The following is a 13,826-nucleotide window of genomic DNA, read 5'->3' as shown; positions in this document are numbered from 1 at the left end:
ATACTCACACTCAGATTAAAAGACCAACCAAATGTCTAATTTACATCATTTTCCTCTAAACTCAAATACAGCCAAGATCTGATATGTAGTTGGTTGTTATTTGGTTTGCACTAAAGCTATGAGGCTAATAAGGATAACAAGTAATGCAAGCCAATTAGGACCAATTAGCATTGTGCAAATCACATGCCTAAATCAATCATAACATTCATCTAACACCAATTCCATTACTTTAGAAATTTAGGGTGTAAACCATTGATGTGGTCTCCATGTCTTTTTAGGTGAAGCAAAATCAAAGGAGTGTTGTGTTAGTTAAAATACAAATTTCAGTGAAAAATCTATTTGGCACGATTGATGCAGATAACCCATGTTTGATATCTAATGTGTGCTTTTTAAATTTAACATCGGAGATGCAGGGCTAACAGTGCTACAGACTTTCACCAATTTTATGTCTCTAACATGAATCAAAAGCTAAGCAAACAAGTTAAACAATGGAGGAACACCCACCTCCCTGCAAAACCAACAATTCAATGAAACAGCATTTTTACAATGGTTTACACTAAAACAGGAAATACATCATCTGTGGTGCCACATTTTGTAGTACTATTCTCTTTTCAAACTTCAAAACCTAACAATCAAGAGTTTACTTTTGTTTTAAGTCAGACAAGTAAACCACACCATTGTGTCTGCAGGTGAAGATCTGGATGTTTTTTATGCAGTTTGAGAAACATTTTTACCGAGATGACTATGGTGACAGTCGAAGTCTATCCTGTGTTAGCATTGTTAGCTTAGCATCTCCTATTCTAAAGTAAAGAAGCAAACGTCAGCTACCAAACGTGTTGACTGATCAACTGTTTTGTTTTTACTGAAGTGTTCCTTTAATCTTCACGCTTACATGTTTAGTTTATTACAGACAAATAATTTATTATTTTAAAAAAAATATATAGAACATTTAAACAAATGCCATGACATGCTGATCTAACACTCCAATCACAGGTTAGCATGCTAGATATAACAATACGCTTATGATACAAGTCACTACAATATATCTTTGCTGCCGGACAAAAACCTTGCATCTCCATTTTTTGCTATTTTTGACTTAAAATTAGTCTTGCAGTTGTTCTTTATGTTGGGTCAAAACATTATGATGAATGGATGCTCCAAAGCAATTTGGAATAAAACTATTTTTTTATTGACTTCAATTGAAAGCCAAGAAGGGATTTTCCTTCTCATGGAAAGTTGCCATTTTGGATATACAAAGTACTGTTACCTGCATACTGAATATACTTGTTTATGTGGTTTCTTACGTTAGTCACTGATAAAGCCTTAAGTATATGCTAAAAGGAATTTCCTGATGGGAAAACAGTGACCGTGGCAAAGAGGGGATAAATTACACCGTAAACAGCAGCAGTTTCCAGCTTTGAAGTTGAAAAGGAAACAACATCTACAAGCCAAACGACAGTTTGACCTCATGGAATTTTGGGCAATGGAGTGAAAGAAGTCTAGCAGCTGCTGGCATTAAAGCAAATGAGGCATCTTGCTAACTACATGATCAATTAGCACGAGCATTAGTGTGACCTCGGCCATTTTCAAAGCAGACGCCCAAGGCCGACAAACAAAGCCAAACTCCAACTCTCCAGCAGACATTGTGCATTCGCGTGCCTACTGCCCACTCTGCGCTCGGACTGGCCGAGAGCCTGCGTCCTGTCAGTGCACCCTCTCTAAGTGATCAGAGAAGGAAGGTCACATGTGAGTGAAGTGCTGCCAACTGGAATCAGGCATTACTCTGTGTGTGTGTGTGTGTTTATCTGCTTCTCAATATCCTCCCTGACTCATCCCTTCTCTTTCTTCTTCATCCCATATTCCCTTTCTCCTTTCTCTCGCTCTGATCTTCAAAGTCGTGTCCAGTCAGGACGGCATAGCTTGGAGGGTCTCCACCCTCGTCCAGTCTCAGGCTGAAGGGAAGATTTACTGCCAACAGACAAAGAACAGCACACTTGCTCAGGAATGGCTAATGAACACACACACACACGCATATGCCACAGTTACTGTGAAACGTCTGAAAGTTCAAAGACCTTTTTTTACACTTGAGCCACCTGCTCGCTGCATCCAACCACCTGGACATTCAAGTAACCACAAACCTTCCTTGTGCCTCACTCTGCACGCACACACACCCTTGTATTAAGATAATGGGACTCGGTTCGACTCTGTTTTCCATACCTTATGTTTGCATGTTTAAGATGCAGACTTGGACTCCATCCTGTTGTTAAGGGTTGCTATGAAATAAAACAGGTTACCAGTTAACAGAGTATCTTGGTTGCAGAATAACACCCTGAATTACAAACTGTGTGTTTTCTGATTAAAGAAAATACTAAAAAAATTCATGTTCCCCCCCCCCCTATTATGGTTACTGCTACTGGCTGCTAAATTTCCTCTGGGATCAATAAAGTATATATGTATGTATCTCATACTCAAAAAACACTTTAGAATAATAAATTAGTCATTGGATCAATCAACTAATTGCAAAAAAAGAAAAAAAAGATATAAATGTTAGATTAAGTCAATAAAAAAAAAAAGTACAAAATCATTAGGTGCAGCCCTAGGCTTCACCTACTGCTTGGACAGTGCATCCACAGTTTACCGTGTAATATGTATTCTTCGTGTCACACTGTGTACGGAACCACCGCGGTTCAGTGGAAATACACATACTGTTACAACCCTAGTAACTACGTGTTCAGCTCACTATGGATGTCACGCTGAAAATCAATACGGTCCTACTCTGATGTTTTGTAACTGTAACTGAGCAAAAATCAATATTTCCTTCTACTTACCCTGGAGTAGCCCCCTACTGCACAGTTTGGGGGCAGATTTATTAAGCAGAGGGAACCACTCCATAAAATGTGCTAGTAGAATTATTAAGCCTTTCACAGGCTGAACTGGGCGTGAATAGGTTTTACTCTTCAGTCTGGAGCGGAGTGGCCAGATGAAACATGACCAGTCATTTTTAAACATGCTGTGAATCATCTGCACCTGCCCAGGAGAAGCGGTGTTAAGGTTTATAGGAATTCTAGAACCAAAAGTGGTTGTTCTATGGCACTGGTCATACAAATCCTTATGGCATTATGCTGGTTTCAGAGTAAGTAACACACTTTACAGCAGCTTCTACACAAGTAAATCCTGAAACACACATATGAACAATAAGTGGGTTAATGCAGATACTCTGAATAAAAGCCACATGAATCCTAGGCTGGAGGATTCAAGGAGGATAATGAGCTGGGAAATGACAGGACAGGCCCACAGGAGTAAAACAGTGGAGCTGTTCGAAGTCTGTGGAAAAGAGCAGAGATCAAACAAAGAGGAGAACAGAGGACTAAAAGGCAACTGTGGCACGTAAAGGGAAAACCCTATTATTTCAACCCTTTTCCCTCCAGGTTTCCAAAACAAAAGCCCCTCAACTCCTGCAAAATGCCCAAGCCTCCGGCTAGGGAGGATCCCTGACCGGCCACACACACACACGAAAACTCACTGAACTACATCCATAAGTCACAGACCCTCGAACTCCCAGAAACCTGCAGATGGGTAAACCACACATGCTCTGCAGACAGTTGCCTGAGCAACCGCAAAAAACAGGACACTTGGAGGAAGGAAAATGGTTTACGTACTGCCTTCCTTGGGGGGTACTCCACTAAGCAGGATTTCTCAGTTTAGCCAGATAACTTAAGCCCAGAGTCAAGCCTGTCCAAGAAGAGAAGAACTGTGTGAGATTCTTATTGGACGGGCCTTACCTTTGGGCTCAAAGCAATCTGGCTTTGTGAAATACTCCCATGGAGAGAGAAGGTCTGTTTGCATGTGTTTTGTGCTGTAGACAGAGTGAAGTGCAGACACAGACTGGAATGCAGGAAATGCACATTCAAGGCTTCAAAATGATATTGCTCTAGAGAGACAGACTGCAGCAATTTACCTCAACTCACTTAAAGGCTCCCTCTCCCTCACACACACATACATTTTTCAGCTGCTGCAGTCCCTCAGGATGCATCAACATTGCTCCTCTTAAGAAAGCAACAGGATGTCCAGATCCTTTCATGCAGGAGAGGTGTATATGTAACTAGCCTTGCACAACCAGAGTGCACAAAAGGACAGATCAGTGCACTTCAACTACTAATGAAAGCAAATCTCTACAGTAATAGTTCTGTGAACTATAGAACTGTAGAACCCCCCCGGAAATTTAATCTCACACTGGGCCTATAAGAATAATGTTGCTAACCAGTAAAAGAATTGTCTATTTTGATTTCTGAAACACGATTACCAAAACTATATACGTCAACAATAAGCAATTTTAGCCTCGATTTTCCAGCTAAGATGAGAGACAATTTGGTGTTAAGAGCAGATATCTGAATATTTGAACCTATCAGGGAGAGAAAGGTGTTGACAACCAGTGAGTGCAGCAACAAGCTACACCCAACAAGAATATACAGGGTGAAGGACACACCGGGGAAAAGTTGCACACAATCAACAAGCATGGTTGCATGTACCAGACACTGATGCTGGCCTACAAAGCCCCTCCATACTTGATGGCAATGGTCAAAAGCCGATCCGCACCAAGAGCCCTTTGAGCTTCAAGTACGGCTCGGCTCGACCCGCCATCCCTCAAAATCCACAGAAGACAAGCGTCCAGGCTTTTTTCTGTCCTGGCACCAAAGTGGTGGAACGAGCTTCCCCTGGGTGTCTAAACGGTAGAGTCGCTTGCTGTCTTCAAACGCAGACTGAAGACCCTCACTTGGGCGAACAGCAGAGCGGTCTCCTTACTGACTTGTGTTTAGTAGTGTCTAAAATGTTTAGCCTATTCAAACTAGCTGAGGTTTTTCTTGGGTAAATAGCAAAGCACTTTTGTAAGTCGCTCTGGATAAGAGTGTCTGCTAAATGCCTTAAATGTAAATGTAAAATGTACGTAGTATGCGCCACATCTTGAGTGAGTTTGTGACAATGCATAGCTTGAAGACCAGACAGACCCGTTAGAGATTCTTCCTGATGAAATATCTTGTCATTTGTGAATCCCTGTTGCTGATCAGTCATGTAGTGTGCAAACCACAATGTCTTAAAACGTCTCGATTAGAAGACAAAGTTGTATAGTGTGAGCAGTACAGACGATACCAGTCATGTAATACAGAAAGTCGTGTCAGTTACAGTTTGTTCCACCTAGTGTTGTATAGTTGAATCTGAGGTAGTTAATATAGCCGATAGTGAATTAAACAGTAAATGTGAAATTACCATATATATACACCCTAATAGTGCATACTTCTATAGGTGAACCGTTCTGTGTAAATACACGTACCACTACAACCCTAGCAGCTTTAGTCTGTTAATGGGATTTTACCAAAAGCACAAAAAAGAAAGATTGCCAAGACCAGTAAACAAGCTCCTGAGCAGAAACCCAAGCATGTTTCTCTGGTAAGCAGGCTTCTCTGACGTGTTACCTCAATAGTTGCCTTGCTAAAACTGAATACTGGAAAAATGTGCTTCAAGCCTGGACATAGAGGCTTCTGATGTTGCCTGTTAACAGCAGCCTCTCAGTCCATTTGATGCAGCTTTTTTTTTTTTATGTGCACTAAAAAAAAAAATAGCAGCAGCAGTAGTAGTCACACTGTCGCATGAACGGGCAGTTTATTTGTATCTAGTATTATGCAGTTGTTACATATGCAAGTCTATTTGGGGATACAACAACTCAAGGCACTGGTGAGGCAAGTGTGATGATGTTCGCACATAGTTTGTATGGAAAATAATGCAAATTGAACGACATGCGTTTAAATGCCATCTAGCTACATGAGCCTCATTACTCCAGTGCTCTAAGGTAGGGAGGAGAGTAGTGTGATTCTCCAAGGCAGGATGTTTAACTGTATGTGGTCAGGTCCCACCTTCTTCACACCACATACCTGTCGCTCTCTCCCATCTGCTCATTTCCTCTATCACTTTCTTTCTCGCATTCCTCCATGTCCCTTTTGTACTGACCACAATTCTCAATTGAACCTGGCAGTGTTTGTGTGTATGTGCATGCGTGTGTGTATGTGTGTGTAGCGACCACCACTGTACTGTCAGTATCACAACCCGTGTACCTTACACATGTCCCCCATCATATTCCTCATTCTCTTTATAACCACCTCTCTCACAGTCTCTCTACATACACAGACCGGCCACTTCATTAAAACCACCTTCATTAAAAAGCACTTTATAGCTCTATAATTCCAAACTGTTGTAGAGGTGTCTAATAAAGGGGTCAGTGAGTGGATACAACGTTTAAAAACTCAAGTCTTGCTGCATCTGATCCACATGCAAAGGCATGGAGAATGACCCACCTGCTCTGTGCATTGTTCTGATGCAATGTTACACCCAAAGTTCAAATTTACATTAACATTTACTTAATCAGTTCCGCGGTTTTCCTGGATTATGTCCATTTGTTGCCTTTATGAATTCCACGAGAGCAATTAACAAGGTTTTGTTCCTAGTTAATTATCATCAAATGTATTATCAATGTACATTTATAGCAATATTTTAACATAGCTCCAGAGCCGCTAAGCTGTAGAGTACTGCCACAAGTTTTCACCTCTTCCAAAACAAGCTTAAATCATGTCTTGGCTAACCTGGCCCACACAGGTAATTGGGACTCGGTGGAACTGATAACCCTGGGGAAACTGTAATCAGCCATTTTGTGAACCTCAGCTTCCTTCCTGTGAGAATGTTCGCTTGGCGTCTCAAGGGACACCAGTGGAGGGCATAGAAAAACTGCTGGGGCCCCAATGATGAGGGCACAACCAGTCCATCTGTTCCCACAGTCTCTTAGTGGGGTGTACCCCCCCTGCACCCCCGAAAGCCTTTCAACTTATTCCACCAGCTCCTCATACAGCGCTGTATGAGAATAAAATGCTCTTCCTGCCACAGGCCAAGCAGCCATTGCTGACTGCTGCTGCAGAAGTGGGGACCCAACAGGCGCTAATTACAACCCCACAGCCACTCACAATAGGGTTTAATTGAATGCTGGAAGGCCTGGAGGAAGAAATGGGGTTGCATTCGGAAAAAGTCAAAGTGGATATTTTAGAAACCTCTGCATAATGTTTGGAGGGGTTGAAGTTTTGAATGCTGTAGGAAAATGACTTCCTTCTAAAATTTGCATAAAAGGTTTCTTAGGTTGGTAGCGAGTGGAGAGACATTACCTTAGAGGTTTTAAAATAAACAGCATAAATATTTCATTTAGATTTGGATGCTGGAGCTCTGTCTTCTGATTAGGCTCCAGTGCACACTGGTTTTACTCCAAAGACTCGAGTGAATACTATTTTAACTCCAAATACTATAGCTCAACATAAATACTGTGTTTTACTCCACACACAAAAGCTCAAGTGCACAGTGGTCTTACTGCAAACAAAACTGTCTTACTTGTAAACTAGTCTTACTCCAAACACTACAGCTTAATGTAAATAATGGTCTTACTCCAAACACTAAAGATCAAGTGCACAGTGGTCTTACCTCAAACAATAGAGCTCAAGTGCACACTAGCTATAGTTCAAACTCTACAGCTCAGTGTAAATACGGGTCTTACTTCAATCACAAGCCCTCAAGCACACACTAGTGTTACCTCAAACACTACAGCTCAGTGTAAATAATGGCCTTACTTCAAACACTAAACATCAAGTGAAGCCTGGTCTTACACTAAACACCAAAGCCCAAGTGCACACTAGTCTTAATGTTTTACTACTAGTACTAAATGCCAAGTGCACTCTAAAAGACCTCCAACACTTTCACCCAGCCAGTGAGCTAAATAAGTTTGTAATAATGGTACATCATGTGGAAAGTTGTACCAATCGGTGGCAGAGAATGTGGCGTCTCTTGAGAACCTGACATTCTACATGCTTAACATAGAGTCACAGAAGAGAATATGCATGTGCTTTGACAGCAATGAACACACAGAGACAATCTTTTTAGGTCATAGTACACTCCGAGACGTCTGGGGAGTGAGTGGCGTCCTGGTTTTGTCAGAGGCGGAACTAGCACAGCTGATGTGATCTATGAAGGGCTTCTGGTAGAAAACGTGATACCAAACCCCTTTACCAATCTGCACACATTCAGAGCAGCCAGTTTCATGCCTGGCTTGTTTACAACCACGCTAAAAAGATAATGTTCTATAAGTGCTAGCAGACAGCATAACCTATATATAAAAGTCCAATCTATTCTAAGCATGTGAAAACGACCAAACATTTTTATCTCACAATAATTACAGAGAGCCAGATACGGTCACAAAAACATGAGCATGTGCAAGTCGAGCATGTCATTACACAGCAATTTGTAATGCAGAAAAGCTGTAATTTGCTCATTTCTACTAGCTTACTAAAGACACTTTCAGTGGTATGTTAGCACCAAGCCAGCGATGGTGGCCATTTCCATTTGACAGCAGCTCTTTAGGTTAATTTAGGTTAACATTCAGAACATATTCTTAACTTCAGATGTTACACAAATAAAGAAAGAGGTTGTCTCTTATTATTCCTAAAGCCAGTTCACTAAGCAAAATACCCAACTTACTTTGAAGACAGAAGCTAGTCCTACAAAAGAACATTAAAAAATGTAATAAAAATTAATTACTTAATGACATTACATCACTGTCCTATCCATCATAGACTTCCTATCATGAATTAGAAGCTGTGATGGGGGTGATTTAAACAAAAAAGAAGACTAAAGAAAGACTAAATCAAGAAAACACAAAAAAGCCTAAACACAAACTGGGCCTCATAGCTATAATAGCTCCATAGCGACGACGTCTAAAAGGTTATGGCTTGGGCCAAGCTAAGCTACAAAATGGCTAAGCAGAGCTAACAGAGAAGTACAAGTGTGTTTTGTAATTAGTTGTTTAGTTGAGTATATAAAGTAGCATTATGGAGAATTGCTAATGCTTGCGCCTGGGCTCCCCCTACAGTCAGAAAATGTAATTCACGCTTTGAACCACCACTCAGACACATTTTTCTGGACGAGCTGAAATACAGAACCACAACAGAAAGTAAAAGAGTAGAATAAACTATATTTAAAAATAGAATAAAATATATTTTACACAATAATGACGAGGGTTAAACAGCATGACCCAGTTGTCAAAAGCGCTGCAGTTAGCAGCGTAACTAGCCTGGAGTAGCAACAACAGCAACAAATCAGCGAAGCATCAAACATGATTTTGATGCTGTTATTTTAAGGTAAAAATGCTATACAGTGATGTCTTCAAGTCACTGGCTCAACATGCTGGAGAGAACAAGTTTTATTTAGACTTCACTTAGGCTGCATTTGTGTGTTGCATGCAATTTGTTTCATCAGCTGCAGCCTCTGCAAAGAAACTCATTAAAGAATTGAAGAAAGATGATTGAAAATGCAAATTAATAGACCTCTACTGTCCAGTCTTAACCTCATCCAACCAAAACTCAGCTGAGCTGCACTGGTATTATCCTCACTGCACTATTCAGAAAAACAGGAAGCAATCAGTTTACATTACCATTACAATCACTTGCTCACACACACAGACAGAGAGAACAGCTGTACAGTTTTCGTGAGAGTCAAACACACCTGTCACCAAAAATACACAGCATTTATAACATGATTTAATTTTCACTCCACCCACATCTACTAACTTGCACACAAACACAAATGTGAGTCAGACTCTTTGATAAGTGTTTGCTGTCATGATGAGGACAAGTCATACACTCGCTCTTGCAGAGTGTACGGTATACACAAACACAAAACCTAATACTGTGTTTTTCCTTTGTGAGACACTTTAGTCAGAGAAGAGGACACCGTCTCTGTGTCTCTATGTGTGTGTGTGTGTGTGTGTGTGTGTACTCTATAATAATAAAGGGAGAAGGATATTTTTAGAACTCATGAGATGGGCCTCTATAATTAGAAAAGCAGGGTTATGACTGGAGTACATATGGAAATCATTAGCTTTAGTGGTCTCAGACACAGACATTTCCCAGCACTGTGCTACATTGTTACTCACATACAGTAAATGGAAAAAGAATGAAAAAGGGCACTAGGACAGTTTGAATGTGTTTCTCAGTGTCACAGCAGCAGAGGAATAGCACGACACAGATGCAAAACGATGATAAATTATCACTATATACATAATATAAATAATAGAAGTAAAAAATAAAACGGAGGAAAAAAAAAACAAAAAAAACAATATTATTTACAGATTACACGGTCTGCTGGGAGCAGTGCTGTTTGTGGAAGGATGTATAGTATAGAGAATCTCTACAGAGAACCCATATATACACACTGTAATACACATTTAGTGTTTATTTTTTTTAACATATTTGATCAGTGTGTTAAATTAAGAATGTGATCTAAAATACGAATGACATCGCCACATCTTTATTATTGCTGTTTTTTCCTTAGTTTTTTGCATATTATGAATCTGGTAGTTGTTCTTTACATGATAAATGGACCAATGGAAATGCTACAAAATGACTTAGGATAAAATATTTCAACATTGTTTTCCACTGAAAGATTCTTTCCTTCTACTATAAAGTTTTTTTAAAGCCATTTTAAGATATGAGGTTCTTGCATGACAGGTTCTTCCTAAACAGCCACTCATCATTTCAGCCAAGTGTAAGGGACTGTAAGTTATGGCAGGAATAGTAATGGATGTTTTAAATTATATTTACTGTACTTGCCCAATTCTGTCTGAATAAAGCACTGGAGTTAAATTAGATTTGCCCTTCTTTCAGTTGGTATAGACTTGTAGATGTGAATCTCCAAAATGCTCCAAAAGCTCAATTTTGGAGCATCTCTATTGGTCCATTTTTTTTTAAATCATGACACAATGTAAAGATTCAAATGAGATCAAAAAGTGTCAAAAGGTCACGGTCTGACCGTGACAAAATACTGTGTACTTTGCTAAATGGGTGGTGTAGGGGTTAAGTGTGTGCATGCACATGTTCAGTTTCCACACCAGTTGAGCACAGTGACGGCCAGCAATCAATCAACCAATCAGTGGAGTTCAGAATGAACAGTGGTAAATCTGGCTGGTACTCTAATCGATAGCACTTAGGGAGTGCAGCCTTATTACACAACGCTACAGAACACACACACACACACACACACACACACACACACATACATACATACATACATACATACACAGACACACAGTCACACACACAAAAACAATGGCATGCATCCCCAAGGTCACAGAAGTAGAGTACTGCCTGCCTGCAGCATCAACAGGAAGAAACAGGAAGACACACAAAGACGCTCTCTGATGTTAAATTTGTCACAGACTGGGCCACATCCTTTAATACTACCTCACTCACAACAGCAGAATGTGTCAAGAGTGGCAGTGTGTTTGTGTTAAGACATTACTACACTCACAATACTCCATTAATACATATAGCAGTCTTCACTTCAACACACTGAGCAGTAGAGAGGTTACAAAAGGACAGAAGACAGAGGGTGAGACTCACAGCGGTCAGCAATTTTGGATTCAGGTGCAGTGAAACACGGTACAGTAAAGAAACAGCCTAAGAAACGCTGAGTCAGCCCAGAGAGAGCACCCTGTATCCTTACTAACAAAGACAGAGACTGAAAATAACTGATTTTTGCAACTATGGAGTTGTTTTTGAAACGTATTATTTATGTTTTCCCTTTTTGTAGTACTGTGTTTTCGTCTTACTCTTATAATAGAACCATCTAAAAATAAAGCGCGACAGAGAGAGACAGAGAAAGATACATGTTGGTGAGAGACAGAGAGAGACCAAATAGAAACAGAGACATTTAGAGAGTTAGAAGAAAACTGAGAGAGAAAGACAGTTAAAGACAGGGAGAGACAGAGAGAGGCCAGCCAGAGAAAGAGATAGAGACGGTGAGAGAAAGAGCGAGACCAGACAAAGACAGAGACAGAGCAAGAGGGTGAGGGTGTGTTTGTCGTGGAGGGTGTATTAATGACAGAAATGTGTGTAATGGCGAGATGAAGAGGGAGGGGTGCAGACAGTTTTCCTGCTGTGCTGGGAAACGCCCCAGCACACAGCACTTCCTGTAGGGGAAAGAGCACTTCCTGTAGCCACCACCACTGTCTCAGAGGAAACACACGCTCATCCATCCGCAATTACTCACCATGGCAACCACGGGGAAAAGTGTGTGAAAGAGTGGCAGAGGGAGCATATTTACAATCAATCTATCTATCCACCCCCCCCACACACACACACACAGAAGTACGATCGGCTCCCCGTGTCCGTGTGCAGATGGTGGAATGAGCGGATCAAAGGCTTGTTGTATTAGCTGCCAGAAATCAATGAAAAGAGAGGCCTGTTTGGATTACCTTCGTGGTCTACATATGCTCCCATCCACAGACACACACACAGCTATTTGACAAGTATCATATTTCTGCTTCGGAAAAAACCTGAAGCAGCAACAGCATCAACTGTAAGGCTCTGCTTTCATCCATAGTGGTCGGATTAAGTTCTGCTATGTTTCATCAAAGATGTAAAGAAAACATGTATGTACGCCAAACTTGCCACAGAAAATTAGAAAATCAGTGGGCAGGACAACCAGTAAACTTGATCACAAAGCCAATAATGACATTATTATTTTCTTCAGCAAAGAGAAAAGCACATTAATGGACATGTATGGCAGTTTGTTTACTTTCGTGCAGTATTGCTCTTATTCCACATTCTTGACATTGACTGGCTTCTGTGCCACATGCAATTACAGTCTCCTGACAACCGATGTGTAGTAAGCAGCACAGCAAGCAGTGATTACGCACTAAGCTGTCAGCTCAACTCCAGTGGTATGCTTATATGCAAGCCCATTGTGAACTACACTACATATTCCAAAGTTCATGGACACCCCTTCTAATAAGCACTGCCAATTAAATGGGACACTCTGGGGCAGCTACACATGGGCCTACATAAGGTCACCAGGCTTAATACAGTGTCGGCTAGAGGGCTACAAAGCCTGTCAGCACTGGGTTAAAGAGCAGTGGAACAGCAGTGTCTACAGCAGTGGGGTTCATTTCTGCTCTTAGCGAGCTAGATCTTCTCACAGAGTGTGGTTCCAACCATAAGCCACACCTTCTGATCCAATTAATTAGGTATTTGATTGGATAAACAGGGTGCTCTACATTTGTAGGTAAAATCTGCAGGAAGGTAGACCACTGCACTAGAGAGGAGGGGGTAGTGGGTGGATTGCATTCCAAAATGACTTCAGATAAACATTTACATTTACATTTATGGCATTTAGCAGACGCTCTTATCCAGAGCGACTTACAAAGTGCTTTGCTATTTACCCAAGAAAAACTTTGGCTAGTTAGAATAGACTAATAATTCAAAGGACACCTCTAAATTTTAGACATTACTAAACACAAGACAATAAGGTGACCATAGTACTCTAATTGTCCAAGTATTCTCGGAAGAGGTGGGTCTTCAGTCTGCGTTTGAAGACAGCGAGCGACTCTGCTGTTCGGACACCCAGGGGAAGCTTGTTCCACCACTTTGGTGCCAGGACAGAAAAAAGCCTGGAACCTTGTCTTCCGCGGATTTTGAGGGATGGCGGGTCGAGCCGAGCCGTACTTGAAGCTCGAAGGGCTCTTGGTGCGGATCGGCTTTTGACCATTGCCATCAAGTATGGAGGGGCTGGTCCCTTCTTGGCTTTGTAGGCCAGCGTCAGGGTTTTGAATCTGATGCGGGCAGCAGCTACAGGAAGCCAGTGAAGAGAACGCAGCAGTGGAGTGACATGGCTGAACAGGTGTCCACAAACACTTGGCTAAACTAGAAGCCTATATGTGCTATATTACATGATCAACTTTTTACGAT

The 13,826-nt window shown here is 41.1% G+C and overlaps 1 protein-coding gene across 2 annotated transcripts in view; it reads right to left on the bottom strand.

The window, feature by feature from the left end:
* Positions 1–13,826, bottom strand: part of cfdp1 (craniofacial development protein 1) — a 43,061-nt gene that overhangs the window by 24,815 nt on the left and 4,420 nt on the right. Inside the window, exon 6 of one of the 2 annotated variants that reach the window (XM_072694990.1) lies at positions 10,349–13,706. The exons of the other annotated variant lie outside the window; for it this stretch is intronic. Within the exon in view, the coding sequence (XP_072551091.1) occupies positions 13,352–13,706 (355 nt within the window). The 3' untranslated portion in view covers positions 10,349–13,351. Of the gene's footprint in view, positions 1–10,348; positions 13,707–13,826 lie in introns of those variants that run through there. 2 annotated transcript variants of the gene reach the window in all.

Source organism: Salminus brasiliensis, chromosome 13 (assembly GCF_030463535.1).
Source record: "Salminus brasiliensis chromosome 13, fSalBra1.hap2, whole genome shotgun sequence".
In the NCBI taxonomy this organism is placed as follows: Eukaryota; Metazoa; Chordata; class Actinopteri; order Characiformes; family Bryconidae; genus Salminus; species Salminus brasiliensis.
Note: the sequence above shows the minus strand (reverse complement) of the source record. Positions and strands in the feature narration are given on the sequence as shown.